At 38.5% G+C, this 24,483-nt stretch overlaps 1 protein-coding gene across 3 annotated transcripts in view; it reads left to right on the top strand.

Moving 5' to 3' along the window:
• Positions 1-24,483, top strand: part of ythdc2 (YTH domain containing 2) — a 42,445-nt gene that overhangs the window by 3,288 nt on the left and 14,674 nt on the right. For 2 of the 3 annotated variants that reach the window (XM_082540347.1, XM_082540346.1), the window contains exons 4-25: positions 600-808; positions 1,344-1,546; positions 2,005-2,171; positions 3,946-4,048; positions 5,827-5,983; positions 6,945-7,052; positions 7,180-7,310; positions 9,943-10,078; positions 10,276-10,402; positions 10,717-10,782; positions 13,876-14,051; positions 14,974-15,070; positions 15,457-15,544; positions 17,254-17,334; positions 17,427-17,509; positions 17,643-17,748; positions 19,176-19,295; positions 19,376-19,648; positions 19,984-20,110; positions 21,586-21,773; positions 22,902-23,091; positions 24,017-24,108. In XM_082540347.1, the coding sequence (XP_082396473.1) occupies positions 600-808; positions 1,344-1,546; positions 2,005-2,171; positions 3,946-4,048; positions 5,827-5,983; positions 6,945-7,052; positions 7,180-7,310; positions 9,943-10,078; positions 10,276-10,402; positions 10,717-10,782; positions 13,876-14,051; positions 14,974-15,070; positions 15,457-15,544; positions 17,254-17,334; positions 17,427-17,509; positions 17,643-17,748; positions 19,176-19,295; positions 19,376-19,648; positions 19,984-20,110; positions 21,586-21,773; positions 22,902-23,091; positions 24,017-24,108 (3,028 nt within the window). The remainder of the gene's footprint in view (positions 1-599; positions 809-1,343; positions 1,547-2,004; positions 2,172-3,945; positions 4,049-5,826; positions 5,984-6,944; positions 7,053-7,179; positions 7,311-9,942; positions 10,079-10,275; positions 10,403-10,716; positions 10,783-13,875; positions 14,052-14,973; positions 15,071-15,456; positions 15,545-17,253; positions 17,335-17,426; positions 17,510-17,642; positions 17,749-19,175; positions 19,296-19,375; positions 19,649-19,983; positions 20,111-21,585; positions 21,774-22,901; positions 23,092-24,016; positions 24,109-24,483) is intronic. The other variant, XM_082540348.1, reaches the window with a different exon arrangement.

Genomic DNA, 24,483 nt, shown 5'->3' with positions numbered 1-24,483 from the left:
GGTAACTAAACAGGTATGTGCAACTAAGTTAGACATATCACCACCATACCTCTCGTCAGACTTGTCAGATCTTACTGTCAGCTGGTAAACTGGTGGGTAATTAAAAGAAGAAATTTAATTATATTGAATAACCAATGTTGAATTCACAAAAAAACCCAAAAACTTGACAGCAGTGTAACAAGAAATACAAGACGTTTCTGTCTGTGAGTCCCACTTAATACAAGGAACAGTGTCTTGTTTTTCACAATACTGCAATTCAGTTTTTGCAGCATGACCAGTTCCTGGCACACATTTATTAAATTATGCTTTTTAAGTCATTTCTGTCCTTAACAGCTCTCTTTCCAGTTCCTTCAAAATCCTCTTTTATCACTTATGCCTCACTTTACTGCTACACGCAAAGGGAAGGTCATTAGTGAACCTAACAACAGGGGTTTCAAATACATCACTTCTTCACTGAAGACCAACCACACATCCCCACAAGCTAGACTGGGACTGAGGAGCTGTCAAGCCTAACTTACAATTACAGAAACCCCCAGAGCAATAGACCAAAACAAGTTTTAATAAGTATGGTAATGGAGAACGTTTTCCTTGTCTTTCAGAAAGGGACCAAATCGCTTTGTCACCATCAGGAAGAAGAATGAAACGGATAATCCTCAGCCAACCATACCCATGACACTCTCCCAGAATACCTTCTATTTCATCCGCAGTCTGCTACAGAGGTTTCCCGTCAGCAAGAAGGAACGAATAGATATACAACCCAATGAAAAAAGTGGCATATCTGTGCCTGCAGAACCTGGTGACTGTCATTGTGTGTGCATAAAATACAGCTGTGTTTTACTGATGACTGCTAATATTCTCTATGAACTGGAGAGAAAACAACAAAAAAAGGACCAAACTGATGTTAAAGCAAAATGTTGACTCTTAGCTTACTGGGCTGCACGGGGAGAACATTGGTAGATATACATTGGCTATAACTTTATGTCTTAAAATATAAAGGTACAAAGTCACAGACAGAAATAAAGTCAACTTTGCTTATTATTCCAGTTTGGACATTTCAAAATAAAGACCCAAATTGCTTTAAAGACTGTGCACACTTTCAGCTGTCTTTTTTTTTTTTTTGTGTGTGTGTGTTTCCAAGCCTGACGGCACTAGTCATATGGGTTTGAAACGCTTTTTGATGTGGACCAAATCTCCCATATTGTGCTTCTGTAACAGTAATTGTAAAATAATAACAAACACACACACAAAGTGAAACAGAAATATCTTTTGACACCTTTCGTCTTTGGATATAGCTCAGTCAGCAGCTGCATTCTTCTTAGCCTGTCTTTGTTGTGTTCTTTCAGACAACAGTTATGACAAGAACAGAGCGAGCGGACGTTTAAACAATGGGATTCCTATGGTTCCTCGGAGGAGAAGTCCATCAGAGCTGGACAGTTTTCGATGCTCCCTGCCTGTGCATGAACACCAGGAGGAGATCATCCAAATTATCAAAAAAAACAGGGTCGTGCTCGTGTTGGGAGAGACTGGCTCTGGAAAAACAACACAGGTGTGTCTGTGGACAAATAGATATTCCAACACTCGGTTCTGACATCTTAGTCATGTTTGCTTTCTACATTTTTTTATTTATTAAGATGTTTATCCTAAGATACACACTGAAAACGTAGACAACGCACCAGTAGCCTCTGGCTGTAATTGCTCTTAGGATGTGGAGGTTACTTGGTAACCTTACCTCCGGTACCTCTGCTTATAACAAGTAAAATATTTAGATACTCAACCTGTACCTATATGTTATGTTAATATTATAATATGTTAAAAATATCCAAAGAATATCTTTTTAGAATGGGTTTCTTTTCAAAAGTATAGTTGATAAAATATTTAATGCATGTTTTAAAAAAAATAAAGTCATAATTATATATTGTGTCTGGGAAAAATAGATCTTAAAATTTACTGTGTTGGGGTTTTCCATTTTCAATGTGGTTATACATATTGATATATTTTATCCAGATCCCACAGTTCCTTCTGGATGACTGCAGCAAGAAAGGAGAGTCCTGCAGGATCTTCTGCACTCAGCCCAGACGCCTGGCTGCCATTGCTGTGGCTGATAGAGTGGCAGCTGAGAGGGGGGAAGGTGTGGGCCAGACTGTCGGCTATCACATCAGACTTGAGAGCAGGTAGATAAGACCAAAGCGAAAAATGACCAAATTATATTTAGGTTTCAGTTAAGCAAAGGACTTGTAACATGTTCACAGTACACATGCAACTGTAAATAATTTTTAAACTGATAAAATAATCAGAGTTAAACCTAAAAAAAAATTCATATCCAAAAAAACCATTAGAGGCAAAACCGAAATATAAAAGCAGACCTGTCCCTTTGTAAATAATGTGCTGTGGATATAAAGCAACAGTATAGTTGAATTTAATTTTATTTATATAGGGCCAGTTCACAACAGCAGTCACCTCAAGGCACTTTATATTGTAAGGTAAAGATCCTACAATGTTAGAAAGAACATCCAACAATTAGATAATCCCATAGAAAAAAGCACTCTGTGACAGAACCAGGCTCAGGGAGGAGCAGCCATTTGCTGTGATGGTGAGGGGAATGGGAAGAGAACAGAGAAAGACAGGAGAAAAGGCAAACGATAAGAGAAAGAGCCAGAGTATAATGCTAGTGATTAAATACAGTAGTGGTGTATAAACACACAGATAGTTTAAAAAAAAAAAAAAAAAAAAAAAAAAAAAAGATGAGCGAAGAAGAAACGCTCAGTGCATCATGGGAAGCCTTCCAGCAGCCTAACACTATGGCAGCCATAACTATAACCTTTATCAAAAAAGAAAATGTTAAGCCTAATCTTAAAATTAGATAAAGTTTCTCTCTCCCAAATCTAATCTGGGAGCTGATTCCATAGTAAATGGGCCTTATAGCTAAAGGCTCTGCCTTTCATTCTGCTTTTGAAAACCCTTGCATTAGGGTTGTCCTCCTCATCCCTGTGTTGTTGTGGAATAGTGAGGCTTGGCTCTTGGAAAGTTTGAGCATTGTGCTCATAGTGTTGAGACATCCTGTTGTGCCAGTTACGCACGTCTTCTGATTTCTTCCCCTGTCATTGTAAATCAATGCACACTCCAGTTAGCTACTGACACAAAATAAGTCATGCTTACTGGTGTTAAAATTAGCTTAATTTACAGTAAATGGCCTGGCACCACACTGAAACACAAAAACCATAGTAACTCAGGTTTGTTTGTTTCAGTGCGGAATAGACGAGATGAGCTTAATGGTGCACACTGAGAGATTTCTAACATGTTGTAATCAGCCAGTGTTTATAAAATAGAGTTTTCGTTTTATCGCAATTCCTTTCCTGTCTGCTTGAGAGTGTTTGCTGTAAGGAAGCTCCTAGCGATTAATTTCTCAGTTGACTAAACTAGCAAAAAAGAAAATTTGACTGAACAGTCTAAAACTAAGAAACACTCAGATATTACGTTAAATTTGAACTGTTTAATGGACAATGCCAACAATGTCAATGTTATGAACACAGCCCTACTCTAAGCTGATTGACTGAACTCCTCATCCTGTCACTAGGGGATCCGTGATCTCATTCTTTTGCCTTTTAAAGATCTCAAATTAACAGTGTTTTTATTCCTAAATAATTATAAAATCAATCTGGCTTCAATGCAAGTCTAATAGCAAACATTTTCATCCTGATATTGCAGTCGCCTGCATTGAGGTCCTCTCAGCTTGTTTTACAAGTGTGAACTTTCAGCTGAAGCATTGACAGTACTGACATGTAAGTGATGTCAGAAGCATGACAGAGCCAATGAAAAACCTGAGCTTTTTAAATACGAAATTCATTTTAAAATACATGCTTCGCACTTTTTGAAGAGTGATTTATGTTTGGAAGTTACATGTTTCTTAAAATGGAATTATAAATATGAATACTTTGCATTTCTCAGGGTATCTCCCAAGACATTGCTGACTTTTTGCACCAGTGGGGTACTCCTCAGAACACTGATGACTGGAGATGCAAGCCTGACAACTGTCACACACGTCATTGTGGTGGGTATGAGGATTATACAAGCAGACAGCATATAGTCTTAAAAAAACTTTCATCTACATTATATTGCCTAAAGTATTCACACATTATTCACTCATACAAATAATCGAGGTCAGCTTTTCCAATCACTTCCAGGGCCACTTGTGTAAATCAAGGTAACATCAAGCACCTAGGCACGCAGACTGCTTCTCCAAATGTGTGAAAGAATGGGTCTCTCTCAGGAGCTCAGTGATAATAGCATAATACCGTGATAGGAAGCCATCTATTAAACTGTTAGTGATATTAAAACAAAGTGAAAGCAATTAGGAGTTTAGGATGCCATGTAAAATCACTGAGCAGTGTACCTAGTGAGTAGGGATGGGTACCGGTATCCAGTGCTATTAAGGCACCGGTTCTGACATAAACTGTAGTAACCAGACCAAAAAGCAGCGCACATTTCGGTGCTTTATTTCTGTGCTTCCCCCCCCGAGATGTCATACACTTTGGATTCTAGCCAATCATTTTACCTTTGCAAGCGTAGTAGGTGGGCACAGGTGCGTACGTTCTTTTAGAGCAGAGCTACAGATTAAAAATGCCCAAGGCGAAGCGGTCAAAAGTCTGACTGTACTTCACAGCAAAAGATGCAAACTCAGCAGCCTGCAACAAGTGCTTTAAGGTGATACTGTGCAAAGGAGGTAACACCTCGAATCTGATGAAACACCTGGCGACGTATAGCATTTTGTTAAAAGCCGAGAAATGCGCCGTATTTGATAGCTTGCTGCGAACCACACACCGAGCACATCTACTGCGGGTGTGGTGCCTGTTATCGGACGCGGAGTTAGCAACATCCCCCAAGAACCCGAGGAGTAGAGTCCTGGCCCCTAGCCCTGCCAGTGTAGCAGAAATGATGATGGATGATGACGGCAGCAGCAGCCGTTCTTCTCTGAGGGAGTAGCTTAATGTTGTTCGTGTGTAATTTACGTTGAGTAGGCTAATCACGTTATTACATTAATGCATGTAAGGTGAACTAGCAAACACAGTCGTAGTTACATGCGGCTGTCTTCTTGTTTGATGGCAGATACTCCCTTCACCCTGGCCAAAAAGGCTAAAATTACAAAAGAAAAAGTGGGAAACAGCTAAACATGAGAGGTTTTTGGACAAAGTTTTTTTTTTTTTTTTTTCTTCAATTGATTAAGCACTGCTTCCAGCCAAGAGTGATACCATATATGCCCTATAGCTGCAGAAAAGGCTAACATTGTTATCTTTTCACAAAAAAACAGCTGAACATAAGAGGTTTTTGGACAAATTGTGTGTTCTCCATTCTTTAAGCACTGGTTCGAGCACCGTTTAAGCACTGGCACCGTTTCAGAAGTACTGGTTTGGTATTGGTATCGGATAAAACCTAAACGATACCCATCCCTACTAGTGAGGTTCTATTGCAGAGTCCATAGCTACAGACCTCCAAATTCCACATAACCTTCAGATTAGCTCAAGAATAGGACATAGAGAGGTTCATGGAATGGGTTTCCATGGCCAAGCAGCGGCATCCAAGTTGGTGCTGACAGTTGCAGTCCAATTGATTTAGATTTTTGGCTATACTTGGTTATGTTTCTGGTATATAAAATAAATAGTAAATAAATGAAAACTGTCCTAGTGGAATGTAGTGTTTTTGCTGCCTTCTTTGCTTTTTCAAGAAGTTACCTCTTCTCACATAGTAGGCAAGATGTAGTACAACATGTCACAGAAAGCAACATTAAACCAATGGAGATAGTTAAAAGAAAATAAAACTGACTCTCAACAGGATGAGGTGCATGAGCGTGATGGTCTGACTGACTTCCTCCTCACGAAGATGCGGGATGTGCTTCAGAAGATTCCCACAATAAAACTGATCCTGTCTAGTGCAGCTCTGGATATAGACCTGTTCCGTCAATACTTTGGCTCCTGCCCAGTTATTCACCGTAAGTCTACAAACCTGTCTACAAAGTGTTAGTGAAATCAAAATTAATACCAGCTGGTGATGCTTTAGCACTTTGCTTACTTTATTAGTTACCTTTGTTTTTACTACAATGAGAGGAAATGCTTTACAATAAGAGCAAAATCTGGGATAATGGCGACAAGTAGAGGTTAAAAAAATAACCCTGTGTAGTAAAAAAAAAAAAAAAATCTTGTAATTATGAGAAGTCATAATAATGATCTAAAGTCATAAGTATAGCAAGCTTGCTCATTATGACAGCTCCTTTCTTTTTTTTGTACTAGTGGAAACAAGGTTGCATAGTCTGAGTCACAGCTGAACAACTGAGATAATAGATTAAAGATTGCGGTTTAGAGCAAGGTCCTGAAACACTTACAAATAATGAAATGACTACTATTTTCACCAATGGAGCAACAGTTATATATACTTGATATAGTATAAATATTTTCGTTATATAAACAAAGAAACACATGACAAAAGCTTCTAGATTAACAGTAGCCATTGCCCAAAATATAGTCCATAATTATTTAAATAATGATACTTCTTTTGTAATTTTGCAGCTCTACAGTCAACAGTGGATTTAAATCAATCCAGATGAAATTAAAATGCAAAATTAATTTCAAATTATATTCATTTGTAATTTGAGCAAAGTTACATGGAAGGAAATTTATTCATGTCGATGTTGAACATAAATCTGTACAGCAGCTACAGATCACATTAAGGCATTTATTTTTTTAATACAGATAAGATAAATGGACATGCTTTCATGGATTCCCTTCAGGAACAGTTCATTTCCATATTCAAAAATAAGTTCATATGTTTGGGAAATAAAAAAATGAGTGTGCTTCTCCAAGGTTTGTGGATTGTCTATATGTGTTGAAAAGTCATGTTTTCATTTTATTTGATATAACTTGAGGGGTTCAAAAATGTTCCTTTTTTTCCTGTAGTCAAAGGAAGACACTTTGAGGTGAAGGAGTTCTTTCTAGAGGATATTCTGAGGCTGACAGGTTTCACCAGAAAGGACATGAGGAAATACAAGGAAGAGACAGAAAAAAGTATGACTGCACACACACACACACACACACACACACACACACACACACACACACACACACACATATACACAGCGTTTGTTTGGTCTTGTCTTAATCTCTTTTGTGTATCACACATTCTGGTTCTCAGAGGACAGAGAACAGAAATATTTAACAGAGTGGTGTCAAGCAGTACAGACCAGTTCTGTTGGGCAGAAACAGAGCACCCATGCCACAGGCTTCCTCCCTGACAGTGACTGTGGGACTAGCGGCTTTAAGCAGGTAAACCACCACCACCACCAAAATACACCATGTTCTCTGTTACACCTAGAATAATAAAAAATATTATTTTTGTGTTTTCTGCAGAGAAAGGTTACATGTACAAACTAAGGAGAGGGATAGGGCTGTTAGACAGGGGTGTCTAATGTTTTCAGATGTTTTCAATTACCCATGCCAATGTTGGAGCCCTTTACTGACCATTTAGACTGATATCTGAAGTTGACTTTTGTTTTGATTTCTGCTTACTTCTTGAAGTTTTCTAACAGCATCTTAAACTATTGTAATTCTAGTGCATTAACAAAAGACACAGATGGACTGAAAGCCAATGTTCGTTGCAGGGCTCGCAAAATTGCTAGCACAACGTCCCAGGGCTAGCAATTTTTCCAGTCAGGCTACCAAAATCTATCTCTGCCCTGCCCGTCGGGCTATCATAGGAAGGAAAAATATATGTCAATGCTTTTGCATTCTTTCGAAAATGTAGCTGGGTAATTATGTCATTGGCATTGATGAGCCACTGTCAATATGTGACATATTGAAATCGCGTTTGAATTTGCGCTTGTTTTTTGCTTTCACCGTCACTTTGCGATCGCGTGAACGGTGTGTAGAGAGCAGCAGCACTGATTGGTGAGTGACGATTAATTGCACACCAATTCCTCTGACATAGTCTTATCACTCATTAGCTTACTATTCAAACATGACAAGTGAAATCTCTCGCAGCAAGCTTAAACATGTGAGAAGTTGATCGCGCAGAGAATCGCTGACCGTTATGTAAGTACGTGTGTAAAAGCAGCAAGATTTAAGCCGGTATTTTAGTTCTGCTCAGCCAAATAAGACAGGTCAGGGTGAAGAAGGGACAGCCAAAGAAAAGCCGATCACAAAACGGAAAAGTTATGACAAATCAGACAATGAGGCAAAAAAAAAAAAAGCGCAGCTTTTTTGGTTTCATGGACAAAAGAATTTCTGTAGCTGGAATATGACGAGCTAAATAACATGATGTTCTCTCAGGTGTGTTGTGAGTTTCATTCGATTTGTGAGTCAACAAGTGCCTTTGTTACTGGGACCAGTCATTTTAAGAAAGACCCCATCAGAACCCATGAGAAATGCAAGAAATGCATTATTGCCCACAGAAACAAAAACATAAATAAAAATGCTCTCTTTTTTATTCGGGCTACTTAAATTTATTTTGGGCTACCAAAAACTGAATTGTGCCGGCTCAAAGGGCTACCAGAGATTTTGAAATTTTGCGAGCCTTGCGTTGTGTAGAAGTTTCATGCATTTCACTGATTCGACAGTTTTGAAAAGTGTTACAATAAATTTATAATGAGCATATATTCAAGAAAGATTGTATTAAATTAATATTGGCAGGTTCTAACATTAGATGTTGTTTTCAGTTAAATATAGGGTTTAGGTGTTTTGTAAATTATATTATGTTATGTTAAGCATGTATGTCCCATCATGCTTTAAACAAGCTATAGTTCAGCCTCTTCTTAAAAAACGTAACCTGGACCCAACTTTTCTGTCCAATTACAGGCCAATCTCAAAGCTTCCTTTTCTCTCTAAAGTTTTGGAAAAAGTGGTCTACTTACAGTTGCAGGCCCACCTTGATTTTAACAAGATCTCTGAAAAATTTCAATCTGGTTTTAAATCACTACATATCACTGACACAGCACTTTGAAGGATTTTTAATGATATTCTTTTAACTCTGGACTCTGGCAGCCCTGCTGCCTTTTATTGTTGCCGACCCCTGGTATAGACACACATCAGAACAATATTATAGTTCTATATTCACATTGCTCGCACTTTGGTTTGCTACTATGAGAAAGTAGCTTTTAAATAATACTGACTGCCAAGAGTGCATTTTGACATTTGTAAAACTGTTAAATAAAATCCCATCATCTCATACTTTATGACTCTACCTAAAATGAGCTTATAAAGATGAATAATTACTGCTGTGTTGAGGATGATATTTTGAGTTGGAACTGAGCAGATCAGAGTGAGGGAGTATGTGACCAAACCCATAGGGAAGTGGGTGGTTGCCAGCTGTTCTGAGGAGCAGTGCTGAACTGAGCTGAGAGTCCAGAGTGTGGAGAACTAATCCAAGCCAATAAAAATCCAGAGCACAGCAGCCAATCGGGTGTCAGGCCTGAGCAGGAGAGCCTAGGAGATGAAGCTGCAGAGCGGTGGCTGAATGAGAGGCTGCAGGTTTAGTGATTGGACGCAGATGTGACTTGGAAAAGCATGTGGAGAGACTTGACATTTGTACCAGTAAACAAGAGCACACAGGCTTGTGTTCCGTGGACTTTCTTTTAAAATGATATTAAGATGTTTATTATCCTGAATGAATCTAATACGTGCCCGTTTCTTAGCAGAGGTGGAGCATGAGTTAATTCTATAGAGCAAGTTACAGTTTGGATGCCTTTATACTTATTTCCATAGCAATTTGAAGAATTATGAAGCGTTTTATGGTTACATTTTGTCATATAGAAATCTTGACACCCTTGAACCAGATAATGGAAATGGGTGTAAACACAAAAACACAAACTTTGATTTTTGGCAACATATAAACAGACGTCTGTTTATATGTCAGCAAATTGTTTTATCCAGACAAGTTATGCTTTATATTGTTTTGTTACAGAATGAGAAGGACACTGAACAGATGGAACCATGGCTGAGGAGGGAGATGGACTCATGCATTTCTAGCATTTTCCTAAATGAGGACCAAGATTCTTTCATTCAGCTCTTCAATCTGATCCTCAGTGAAAGTGTTAATGGTATGAATCTGATGGGTTATCTTAAGTGTCATTGTTAACAAAATAACATTTAACACTAACAGTGTTAAGTTGATGTAAAGCTGGAGATACTATCATAAAACTACAAAAAAAATAATGATGAGAAATAGTTTTATTTACATTACATGATATTCCAGTTCAGTTTGATTTGGATTGATTTCCCAAATCTTTTTATGTAGTGGACTACATGCACAGTGAAACAGGGACCACACCACTGATGGCAGCAGCAGGTCGAGGATTTATTACACAGCTGGAGCAACTCCTCAGTCTGGGTGCTGACATTAACATCAAGGCATCCAATGGATGGTAAGAAAACACAGTCACAATCCGGTTTATTAATCGACAGTGACCAGTCTGTGATTCACAGCCCTGTTGTTTGGTTTTCTTTCATCATCCATAGAAATAGACAAGGCATATCTTATAATTTATTAAAGCATGTAGTAGTAGTTATTAAGTAATGTAATCTTTAACAGTAACTACAGTTTACTACAGTCTTCCTGTAAAAAAAAATAAAAAGAAAGAAAGAAAGAAATCAAAATAAATAAAATAATCAAAAATGTAGTTGCATAAACTGCAAAATTTCATACACGTGACTCTGTTTTTTATTATTTTGTTTTCAGGACTGCCTTAGACTTTGCCGAGCACTTCCAGCAGACTGATACTGTGGATCTATTGAAATCATCCATGTGAGTGTTTTTTGAAATGTTGTCCTTTGGAAAGTATTCAGACATGTACACGTGTTAATGTCTTATAGTTGTAATTCTAAATGAGTTTTTCCCTTTTACATATGGCATCTGTTGGTCATAGCTATGTACAGTTATGGTCAAAAGTTTACATACACTTGTAAAGAACAAAATATTACGGCTCTCTTGAGTTTCCCGTTATTTAGAATAGAATAGAATTCAACTTTATTGTCATTGCACAGGTACAGGGCAACGAAATGCAGTTTCTTTAGCCATGATATAGATATATTACAATATATATTAGCAATAATATAGATATGCAAGTATATTACAGAAATGGGTCTATTATGGTGTGTTATAATGTACACGGTATGAAGTATGTTATGAATATTCTATAACTATAAGTATGTACAGGCTGTAGTGAGTACAAGCTATGTACAGGCTATGAACAGGATATAAATATGAAATAAAAAACTATACAGAAATCTGAGATATACAGTTATACAGAAATGGGAACTATGCAAGTTATAAACAGTTGTAGGATTAAAAATTATCATATGTACAGAATGATTATTTACACAGAGCTATACAGTAGTGCAGTTAAGATAAGCAAGATATGTGGATAATTTCTACAGAGCCTATATAAAGTGCTAGTGGTTGTGAGTGGTGGTTCAGTCCATGTTATTATTGTGTGTTTGAGGGTACAGTTGTCCATTGTGTGTGTGTGTGTGTGTGTGTGTGTGTGTGTGTGTGTGTGTGTGTGTGTGTGTAGGTGGTTGTGGGTGTGTGTATGTTCAGTCCATGAGTTTAACGTGGGTCAGATGTCAGGAGGCAGAGTTCAGGAGTCTGACAGCTGTGGGGAAGAAGCTGTTCCGGTACCTGGTGGTCTTAGTCCGGAGGCTCCTGTAGCACCTCCCAGAGGGCAGGAGGGTGAAGAGTCCATGTGATGGGTGACTGGGGTCTTTGATGATTTTCCCAGCCCTTTTCAGACACCGCTTCCTGTAGATGTCCTTTATGGCAGGAAGTGGTGCTCCGGCGATGCGCTGGGCAGTTTTCACGACCCTCTGCAACGCCTTCCGGTCCGAGGCAGAGCAGTTCCCGCACCAGACTGTTATACAGTTGGTCAGGATGCTCTCGATGGTGCAGCGATAGAAGTTCACTAGGATGTCGGAGGACAGGTGGCTCTTCCTCAGTCCTCAAGAAGAAGAGGCGCTGGTGAGCCTTCTTGACCAGCTTGGAGCAGTTGGTCGTCCAGATGAGATCTTCGGAGATGTGGACTCCCAGGAACTTGAAGCTGGTCACACACTCCACAGCCGTCCCCTTAATGTGGATGGGTCGATGTGGGTCAGCATTCCTCCTGTAGTCCACGATGAGCTCCTTAGTCTTCTCGGTGTTAAGCAGCAGGTTGTTTCTGTCGCACCACTCAGCCAGACGATCCACCTCCTCCCTGTAGGCGGCCTCATCGTTGTCACTGATGAGGCCAATCACTGTGGTGTCATCTGCAAACTTAATGATGGTGTTGGAACAATCAGCAGGTCTGCAGTCGTGGGTGAAGAGGGAGTAGAGGAAAGGGCTCATCACACAGCCTTATTTCTACAACTCTGATTTTCCTCTGATAGAGTACATGGAACAAATACTTCTTTGTCACAAAAGAAATTCATGAAATTTGGTTCTTTTATGACTATATTATGGGTTAACAGAAAAAAAAAGTGATCACATCTGCTGGGTCAAAAATATACATACAGCAGTGCTAATATTTGGTTACATGTCCCTTAGCCATTTTCACTTCAATTAGCCGCTTTTGGTAGCCATCCACAAGCTTCTGGCAAGCTTCTGATTGAAACTTTGACCACTCCTTTTGACAGAATTGGTGCAGTTCAGTTAAATTTGATGGCTTTCTGACATGGACTTGTTTCTTCAGCATTGTCCACATGTTTTCAATGGGGTTTAAGTCAGGACTTTGGGAAGGCCATTCTAAAACCCTTATTCTAGCCTGATTTAGCCATTCCTTTACCACTTTTGATGTGTGTTTGGGGTCATTGTCCTGTTTATTTATTTCTAGTTTTTGGATCGGAATAAACAGATTTGACCAATCAAATCACTGCATTTTGCAATAAGTGCACTCATAACTCAAAACACACACTGGTACTGAATATATAATGATATGGAAATAGTAAAATAATAGACACACAGATAGACACTACTCCAGGTAAATCTCTACCTCCTCAGATGTGGTCCCCACTCTGGCAACACAAACTCAAACTCCCCCATTGAAGTGTGGGAATTCCAAAAAGTTGATTCTGTTCATCTGGACGTAGCGTGATTCTTGATCAGTAATATGCAAATGGTCATGACAATTTGCGTATTAATGAAAGAAACTGACCTCACAGCCCATTTTTCGTTAGTGGTGCCAGTGGGGGGGGGGCTGTAGCTCAGGAGGTAGAGCAGGTCATCTACTGATCGTAAGGTTTGTGGTTCAGTCCCTGGCTCCCCCTAGTCTGCATGTGAAGTATCCTTGGGCAAGATATTAACCCCAAGTTCCTCTCCAATCCATCAGAGCAGGAATGTGTCTGAATTGTAGTGAATTGTAGTTAGCACTTCAAAGCATAGAAACAGTGCTTGGGTGTGATTGGGTGAATGTGGTATGTTGTATAGAGTGCTTTGAGTACTCCAGGAGAGTAGAAAAGCATTATATAAGAATCAGTCCATTTACCATTTAGTGTCAGTCATTATGCAAATTTACTATTTATGAGGTTAGGGGAAACCTGCAGTCAGCTGAGACTGAGTAAGTCACTTGGATGGGTCACTTAATGTTTCTCCCACTGAAAACTCTATGTCCAGATGAACAGAATCAACATTTTGGGATTTTCTTACGTGGCTGATTGAGCATGCATCATGAAGTGTGGGAAGTGTCAGTTTCTGATTATAATTTTTTGAAATGTAATAAATACCAGATACATAAATTAAAAGCTTTTTAGTTGTTCAGATGTTAATTTTATTCATTGTAATTTATGTTTACAACACTTGAGTCTTGTGAAAAACTTTAAGGTTTATGAATTCTTTGTGAAGCAACTGAATATTTTTGTTACTGTGCAGTCCTTTGGGAGAGGTGAGCAACCTCAATGAGTCAGCTCTGGTGCAGTGTGACCCTGAGATGAGCTTAGAAGACCAAGAACTTCTCAGGCTGTACCATCATAGCTTTGATGATCAGTGGGTAGACCTGGAGCTCATCATGAATCTGCTGCACAACATCTGCTCCAATACCAGTGATGGTAAGTATCAGGACGATAAAGCCACCCCTTATATATTTACTTTGGGAGACAGACTCTATTTTGTCCTTTTAAAGGGGTTTTGAGCAATAATTCTCCAGACTTTCTGAAGGTCTTTTTTTCTGTGGACATTGTCTGCTTTTACATTGATTTTAAGTTCACTCATGGCACCTGATGATTTTCAAAGGAAGGCTTTTTGTTTGTCAAGCCATTTAATACTGAACTGTGAACCATTTAATCATAAAAAGGCACATAACACATACTGCAAGAATTTGGCAAAGAACCAATTTTAAATTCTATCCTTAGGTGCTATGTTACTGTCAGCCATGATTTGTTTCCATTTCTTGATATGAGGAAAATGTCAAATGTAAGACACAAAAATAGCATTTTTTTGAATCAACAAAGTTATTTCCAAAGCGCTATTAGCCAAAAATATGGCACATCTCTGCTTAGCGTGCAGGCTGTTCTTAAGGAAACTAGACAAGTGGCAGGCCTAGCAAAACTGTCGGCAGCAGATGAATAGTATCTGAAAATCTGAAAGAGATGTCCTTAAGAAATAGGAAAACATTTAGCAAAGACCTGACACAGGAGCTGAATTCAAGGAGCTCTTGAATTCATGTACTGTTCACTGACACCTCATCAAAAAGGGTCTTAATGAAAGGGTGGCTGCCAAAGTTTTTGGGTGCTAGCCAGTGCAATACTCTTAAGTCTGGTTACAACAGGCTCTGCTGTAACATGAAACAGCATAGAAAGCAATGGGAAATCTGGTAGCACATGAATATCAACATAAAATGCAGATTGGTGTGAACCTGTGATTTATAGCAGTGTCTTAATCTTTTCTAATTCACAATGCCCTTACTTAGTTTAGTATATCTAACAGATATCACCAGCTGTGCTAGAAAGTGAGCCTTTTTTTGGTCTTTAGGTGCCATCCTAATTTTTCTTCCTGGATATGATGAAATAGTGGAACTCAGGGACCGCATTCTCCATGATGATAAGAGATTCTCTGGCCAAAGTGAAAGGTAAAATGGTTTCTGTTGGGATACAGTTCAAAATGTCAAGAAAAACACAATCCAATGATTCTGGTATTATGTTAAGCCCAAAGTTGAAATGAGTTTTTTTGTCTTTGTTTTATATAATAACATATTTGATATACCAGTAAAACATTTCAGAAAAGTTGGGGCATGTATCAGGTCACGTTGGAGCACCTTTTTCTAAAAGTCTGTAAGCATTTGGGAATGTAACCACATGGTCAATTTAGTTGCTGATAGGAAATTATGTAATGTAATGTAATGCAAATATGTCCTTAATTTTCATTGCTTAGCTTGTTTCATTATTAAGTTGTGCTGAGAAGACAAAAGCTTGCAGAAAAGTGCATGCTTTCTGATAGAGGTGTGTTGTTTCTTAGGTACCATGTGTTTACTCTACATTCAGACATGCAGACTCAGGATCAGAAAAAAGCCTTAAAGACCTCTCCTCCTGGTGTCAGGAAGATAGTGAGTCACTGGTGTTTCAGATGATGTATAATGGTGTATTGTGTGTGTATGCGTGCATGTGTATGCGAATTAACTCCAAATTAAGTCTGGACCAAAAATTTGGTCCAGACTTAATTTGGAGTTAATTCAAATAGTTTAGCAGAACTGAACTACCGTATTTCCCGGACTACAAAGTGCACCTGAATATTAGCCGCACAAGCTAAAATCAGGGGAAAATCCTGTTTTGTACATACATTAGCCACACCTGACTAAAAGCCGCAGGTGTTTCAATGTTGACTTATCATATGTAAGAGAATATGCACAAAGGGAATTGTCAGGAAAGAGATGGCTGTTTGGAGACATTAATATTTTATTAATATTTTGAAAAACAAGTTACGGGTACATATTTGCATAACTTTTTAGGTATATGTACAAGTACTGGTAATTACAAGTACGAAACATGTACTGTGCTTCATAAATGAGTAACAAATGTAGTACATAACAATAACCTACAGCACACCAGAAAAATAGATTCGGACTACCTTTTAGGCTCAGGTGCAGTGACACGGCTTCAACAAGAAGAAAAGTCAGTCATTCACCACCATCTTCCTGCGCACTAAAACCACCAAAGTCCTCTTCTCCAGTGTCGGAACGAACAGGTTCAGGGTGGCTTCGTCATCCACTCTCAGCTTCTTTCATTCGTTGTCACTTTCAAAACCAAACAAATCCTCGTTGTCAGTGTCAGAGTCAAACACCCTCTGAAGGGCCGTGGCGGTGTCCTCCTCTCCATCATGCAGCAGTCCAGCACTTCGAAATCCGTTGGTGATCATGGATGTTTTCACACTTTTCCACGCTGTCAGAATCCACTGCTGGAGTTGAGCATAACTTGCTTTTCGCAAGTTTATCGCCGCTCATCATCCACGCCTCCCGCTGAACGCGTAGTGGTACTTTGAAGTTTGTTTTTCGCGCTACTTCGTACGGCACTACGTTGCCTGGCGAACGGACATGTGACCAACATACCACTCCTGAACCCCGATACTGTGTGTCTGATCACATGGCCTTCCGCCAGGCAACGTAGTGGCGTACAACAGCGGAACAAACAAAACAAATCGTCTTATGATATGACAAAAATCATGGAGAATCCATAGAAAAGCCGCACCTGACTAAAAGCCGCAGGGTTCAAAGCTTGTGCAAAAAGTAGCGGCTTATAGCCCGACAATTACGGTATTTAGGGATTATTACCATTACTGAGCCATTTTGTTGACTGTTTAATTGCATAGGCTGTATTCATACTAACTTTATACAGTGCAGTGCAGCCTTCAGATCTGGTTCATATTTGAATGTTTGGATTAGAACTTTATTCCACAGTAGTACAAAACCCCCAAAACTAACACGAGACATGTTTGACCTATACTAATGAACAAGAAGAATAGGATACTTGGAACAACCAACCTGTGAAGTGTATATATTAAAAAAAAACAACCTCATTCTCCTACCCAGAAGAATGTATCCTAAAGGAAAATGGTATGTCCGACATTAATTTAATTCAGCATTGTCTGCTTTCTTTTATGAAGTTTGGAAGTTTCAACATCATTTCACAAAAGAAGCTGTAATCTAGTGATTTGTGCCATCGCTCAGGAGTATTTTATTCATTTAATATAACGCAAAATGATATTTGAAGGAAATGTGCTTATGAAACTAGATTGTAACTGGTCAGTTTTTCATTTCAGATTCTTTCTACTAACATAGCTGAGACGAGCATCACCATCAATGATGTTGTTTTCGTCATTGATTCTGGAAAGGTCAAAGAGGTACACTAACACTTCAGAAAGTTGGATTTAAATTATGACTCTATGGATTTCATAAAGGTGTTAGTATTTAACTGAAACGTTGCCTGTTGCAGAAGTCTTTTGATACTCTCAGCAATGTGTCCATGCTAAAGACTGTGTGGATCTCAAAAGCCAGTGCTCTGCAAAGGAAAGGAAGGTATTGTAGTGTTCATATTTTTATTATAAGTATAAAAAAAAAACTATGCTAAAACTTACATTGTTGGCTTATGGGTTTTACTCTTACAACCAAATACTACTCCATTGCTGTTAAACAAATGACATGTCTACAGAGCTGGGCGCTGCAGGCCAGGGGTTTGCTTCCATCTCTTTAGTCGACTCAGGTTCAACAATATGCTGGAATTCCAAGTTCCACAGCTCCTCCGGATGCCTCTACAGGTAGAAACATACTACATGTTCATGTTTCAAGTCTAAATCTATTCCTGCAGTTGTGCAGGAGTTGGTTGCTGTTCTGCACCTGCAGAATGATATGTAAAATATATATTCCTTTATCAAAGCCTATAGCTATGCTTACAACTTCTGGCTATAGTGCAAAAACATTACTATTAGTTTTATAGCGAACATGCAGAGTCATAACACTTATGTTGAACTGATGGTTATCTACAGAACTGGTAAAAGTACAGACTTTCTGTACTGAAGTAGAGGTACAGATACTTGAGTTAAAAAATACTCTGTTAAAAGTTAAAGTACTGAAGAAACTTCTTTACTCAAGTAAAAGTAAAAAAAGTACAGGTTTTGAAATGTACTCAAGCTAAAAAAGCAAAAAGTAGCTCCTTGAGGGACAATTCTATTGTCCATTTTTGTACAGAGGTAACTGAACCTTGTGCTATATTAATATAATGATAAAATAATATTAGTACATAAGAATACAAATTTTATTTGAATCTAAATTCAAATTCTAAGGAATGTACTCAGCTTGAATCTCTTATGTAGGCCACAAGCAGTGAAAGATAATTCTATATTTTCTCCACGCCTGAGCAGTAAAATGAGTACAGTCAGGGATTACAGTGGAATTCAACAGGTGGTGAAACTCTAAGATCTGTGTAGTGGCTCAGCATAGGGAAAGAATCTTTCAATAACTTTCAATAATTTCTAATGTGAGCTCCAGTTGGTTTTCTTAGTTTATGTGCTGTGATCAGCTGACTTGTTGCTCTTTGTGGATTTACACAGCTGAATTCAACAAGATATCAGCAGATGTTTCACAGCTATCCTGGCTGATTTCCATCCCCTACACTGACACTGTACTGTTTATACCATCTTTAAACTAGACAGGATACAGTTGGTTTGAAGTTGGAATTCAGTGAAGGACTCTAAGCATCATCAGTTTAGATGCAAATTCATCTCTGCTACACTTGTGTAACCTAACATTAACCATGAGCACCACTGCCATTGTGCACCAGTTCAACACAGAGCTTTACTGTCAACTCATCACTGCAAACTAACCTATTTATCCTGAATTAACCTACCATTACTAAATGAAAATGCATCTGTATGTGATGATGTGTTTTTGACATACAAATTCAATATGTGATTAAAATGATGCCATTACACATAAACTTTAAATCTGCAGTTTATCAAGCGCCACTGAGCAGAAAACGCTACTGTGCAATAATAAAGTATTTGTAAAACTTGTATCATGATGGCTACATGATATAAAATTTGACTATGGCTTACTTAAAGAGCAGGATGCTTTATTTCACCTTTTAAAATTCCACATGTAACATAGATGTGTGTTACCTGTGTTACAGTACAGTAGGTTGTTTATCCCAATAATTCTAAACACTAGATCATGTTGTGTGTGTAAGGAACTGTGTCTGCAGACCAAACTGCTGGCTCCCTCCTCCTGTCCAGTAGCTGAATTCTTGGCCAAGGCTCCCCAGCCACCTCCCACACATGCTGTCCGAAACGCTGTGCAAATGCTGAAGGTAATATTTGAAACAATCTGGCAATAAGCCTTTGTGTCCATATTGACTCTCACCACTCTTCTCTTTCTATTCACTTTTAGAAAATAGATGCTATGAACCAGTTTGAAGACCTGACTGATCTGGGCTACCACCTGGCTGATCTACCTGTGGAGCCCAATCTGGGGAAGATGGTGCTGTGTGCTGTTGTTCTTAAGTGTCTGGACCCCATTCTAACCATTGCCTGTACCCTGGCATATCGTGACCCTTTCATTCTTCCCACCCAAAGCTCACAGAAGAGAGCTGCTCTAAGCTGCAGAAAACGCTTCACTTCCAACACCTTTAGTGATCACATGGCCTTACTTAGAGCTTTCCAGGTAGGCAGAAACCCATACGAAGAGTGTTTTAGGTTGAGTGCTTGATTTTAACAATGTTGTAATGATGGGTTTTACGACGCTTGCGTTGATTTATTCCTATCTCCCTTTCAAAAGTAAATCTCATAATTTCTTAACGACACTAAGAAGACAACTTTTAACAGATATCTACCAAAAATGCATGATCAGTGATTTAAAAAATATTGACTCATTAATTGGGATGATCTATAAAAATGTATTTTTATACATGTTTTGGATTACAAATTTGAGGTCAGTCCCTTGTGATTAAAAGTTATTGTTAAACATTTCTCTGACATCTTTGTCTTCTGTGGTGCCAGGCATGGCAAAAGGCTCGCAGTGAAGGTTGGGAGAGAGCCTTCTGTGAGAAGAACTTCTTGTCCCAGGCTACCATGGACATGATACTTGGCATGAGGACACAACTGCTAGGACAACTCCGTGCAATTGGTCAGTTCTACTTTTTTCTGTGATATTCCATACATAACTCACTAAAGGTTAGATTCGCTGACCCCAAACCCTGCTGCTGGCATTATTGGATAAGTCTTAAATGGCCATTTTAAATTCTGCTTTTGCTTTTTGGGTTTTGAAATCATTTGTTATGTTATCAATATATTTTATTTAAACCTATTCTTCTTTGCTTAATTTTATCAAGTCTGATGTCAAATTTCTTTAAATTCCTTTTTACCTTATATTGGTTTTATTATGTTACATTCTGTTGAAGCATGTTTTAGCTCATTTGCATTTAACATGGTTACTTTTTATTGGAACAATAACATGATCACTGTGTGGTGATAGCTCACACCACTGATTGTAGTGCCAATGATTTGAGTCAGTCCTTCAGGTTGCTCTCTAGAAACTGGCTCTCAGTGTTTAGGGCAAAGCCCTAGGTATTTCCTGTCCCTGAGAGCATTGAGCAGGGAAATTCTCAATGTTTCTTTTATTTAATCCTCCTCAGTTTATCATGAAAATCAGATATTTAACATAATTGGGTTGGACAGCATTGTGTGGATTGTAAAAAAAATTATCATTTAAAGTTGTATATCAGTTCACTTAATAGGGCCTCTAATTTACTTGCACGTTGTGTGCCCCCCATTTTTTTTCCTCAATGAGTTTCTTCCTTCACTGCGGTGTGTTTTTCTGTACTGTCCTCTATTTGATATGCTACTAGAAGTGGCTAAAGTCTTACAATAGGAATTCTGGTGTGTCAGTGCCAGATTAATCAGTGTAAAGTACCAGCATGTAAACGCAAAGTTGATGAAAATGCTTGAATTTGACAGAATATCTGTGAACACTGTAATTTACATAAAGTATTAGATATATCTTATGACTGTTACAGGGATTATTACTACCCAACTCAAAAAATTTAAGTAATGCTTTTTAAACAAGAGTATAGCATCAAGTCAGTTAAACTTATGGAAAATTGATCTGCTCAGTCAAGTAGCACAGGGGGTTAATGAGTGCATGCATACATGCAAGTTGGTGCCAGTTTCAATGCTGTAGGTGTATTTCCTAAAAATCTTGGATAAATTCTAATGTTAGTGACCTCGACCAGATCAGAGGTAAAGTTTTCTGAAAATTTTGTGAAACCAATAACTAAAGAAAAATTTGAAATATCTAAGTGACCTAGGATTTTCAAATCAAATCTCAGATGAGTTTGAATCCTGGTGACCTTGACCTCAAGGTCAGAGGTCAGGTTTTTGGAAAATCGTGTAACTGCAATAACTTGAGTAAACGGTGGTGTAAATTGATACTATAGGTGTATTTACTAGGAGGCTGAGGGGTCGCAATGGCAGCCGCCAGTGTTTTTAAACATTCCTGTGGTTTTTGGCCAAGGTTAAAACTGATTTAGACCTTACTATGAAATTTGAATAACAAGGAAGGGTTAGGGATTAGTTAAGGTAAGCAGTCTGTTTGTCCCCCAGGTTTTGTGCGAGCCCGTGGGGGCTGTGACATCCGTGATGTGAATCTAAACTCGGAAAACTGGGCCATGGTGAAGGCAGCCCTGGTAGCTGGCATGTACCCAAATATGGTTAATTTCAACAAAGAGTCTTCCCTGAAGAAGCTTCACTTTCATCCCACATCTGTCCTAAGCCAGTTTCAGTTTAAGGAGGTAGGAGATGCACACACACACACACACGCACGCACACACAGTCTTATGCATACATGCAGTTAGCTTTATGGGTATTTGGAGAATGACCTAAGTTTTGTCATTTTTCCTATGTATACCACCAAAGTGGATTTTATATAACAAAGCCAAAATGTTATTCAAGGTGTAAACTTTCAGCCTTAATTCAAGCAGTTTCACAAAAGTATTCTATTAATTGTGAAGTACTTATTCCCATGTTCTCGATTTCCTTTTGATTCTCTTATCGCTTCTTATTGCCTCAACTTTGAGAGTCGCAACAATCTCTAAGCAGCATATTAAAGACATTACATCCATGCATGTTGTTGCATGTTAGACGTATATGTCTCCTCTATTTTGTGATCAGTGTTGGGGTCATTACTCAACAAAGTAATTAGAAGACGTATTACACAGAACACTTTTCTTAAAAGTAATGCAGTACATCACTTAATTACACTCAGTGTGTGCACTCAGTCAGATCATCTATAAGCACTGGTGACCTGATGTTATTGGATGTCCTACATGCCCATGCTAAAACATTCCCTCCACTATGTTTGACAGATGTGATATTCGGAATATGAGCTGTTTCTTACTTTCTCTCCACTTTTCTAATTCTTCTCCTACAAGATAATTTCAAATCTGATGAAAGCCCAGTAGTTAATCTAAAAAGGGATTGCACTCTTTTGGACAGAAACCTCTTGAGGTTTCACCTAGAATATGCTGGAGCTGCTCTGCCATTTGTACAATTATTGCTCTTAATGCTCCTTTTACCTCTCTGATCACTTTGGATTGTATTTTGCACATTTGCTATAGATGTTCGATCAAGCCCTGTTACTTCTCAGTTTTCTAGCACTCGTTTTTTTAATGTTACTTAGTCTCAGCTTTGAGTGCGTGCAGTTGTTCCCTTCCACCTGGGGTACCTAGAACATGTTATTTATTCTCAGCTCATTGGATCCATGTGTCATTGCAGGTGCTTGGGTATCATCTAATTCTTCTTTTACCACACTTGGCTCATTATTTCCGTACTATTTTCCCTCTTACATAACATTTAAAAATGTTTTAAATCAGTGCAAGGAAAGGGTTTTAGTCGTGTGAATGTGTGTTTCTCCTGTTTAGAAGAACCAAACCAGAATGGCCCAGGCCCTTCCCACAGATTGGATGATCTATGACGAGATGAGCCGAGGCCACAGGATGGTCACTGTCCGCTGTTGCACCCTTGTGACTTCTATCACTGTTGCCATATTTGGAGGTTGTTCCAGATTACACAGCTCTGCCCTCCATGAACCTGCTGTACAGAAAACTAATGGTAAGCAAGTCATAATACTACATAGCTCAGCTTGGTAATGTTAATATAAGTTTTGTGTACAATACATGCATAATATGAACAAAAATACTCTGGCCTCAGCACTTAGTTGCACCACTCTTTAACTTTATGTGGTCTCCCACTCTGTGGCTGAATTTCTGAATGCTTCCCACTTTGCAATATTACTTACAGTGCATTGTAGTATATCTAGGTACTTTATTTTATACCTTTGACAAAGAGACTAAAAGCACCTGAATTCAAAGATTAAGATTGTCCACAACGTGCATGTGATTATTGTGCTGACATGCAACATGGGAAAAATATGGCAATGCCTGCTTGTTAGACCTCACTGTTTACTGACAACAATATATCTTAATTATTGGCTAAACTAATCACTTCTGGATACTTAGAACAGAAACGCAACGGAAAAGCTGACCAATGAACACAACAACAAATAAACACAATAAGAAAGGAAATTATGAGTTATTCTTATATGAGCAGAGTCAAAAGCAAAGTATTTAAAGAAAAATTATCTTGAGTCAGGCCATAAAATTACGGACAAGAAGACTTAAGAAGCCAATAAGCACACATAACTTTTAATGAAATGGATGATTCGAAAACAAACCAGCCCAATAACGAACCAAAAAAAATTGCATACATCTTCAGAGACTATTACAAGGAACGATACTCTCAATCATTCATTTCAAGCGCTTTAGTTTCACTTTGAGATAGGTCATGGTTCAGGTTCTTGGGTTATTCTTTCACGACCTGACTCCTGAGTTGAATTTCCTAGAGACATGGTCTTCTTGACCATTGTTAATTTAAAAAAACCTAAAATGTAGACACATTAAATCTTTTAAATGCCACATTTTATAAGCCCACACTGTGCAGAATCACAGAGTCAATGTCTTAATTTTCTTTCTTTTAGAAAATCCACTGGATGACATCAGTGACAGTGAGACAGAGGATCTATCCGAGATAAGGATAGATGACTGGCTCGGCTTTGAAATGGACAGAGAGGTGGGAACAAAGGGAACATTGCTTCCAATGCCAACTTTTTACCTTTTGGAGTCCTTTGTTATTTTCCCTATATGAAAACATCTGGGCTGTTGTCTGCCAGTGATTAAAAATCCTCTTGTTTAATCTCATAAATCATAATAAGGAGGAGGATTTTAATTGCTTTGCATTTCTCAGTCACTTTGTAAATAATTGAATTCCAAAATCTACTCAAGTTAAACCCTTTGTGAAGATGGTTCTCAGTGTCCTGAGTCATTTAGTTCTTTTTGGCCAATTACACTTAATGACTAAATTAAAGTAATAGTCTAGAGAAGACCCTCATCATGCCTTATTAGAGATATTACCTCCTTCCATCCTATTTGAGACTCCAACTAGCAT

This window comes from Aulonocara stuartgranti (genome assembly GCF_965226115.1).
Source record: "Aulonocara stuartgranti genome assembly, chromosome: 7".
In the NCBI taxonomy this organism is placed as follows: domain Eukaryota; kingdom Metazoa; phylum Chordata; class Actinopteri; order Cichliformes; family Cichlidae; genus Aulonocara; species Aulonocara stuartgranti.
This window is presented reverse-complemented; position numbering and strand designations above follow the sequence as displayed.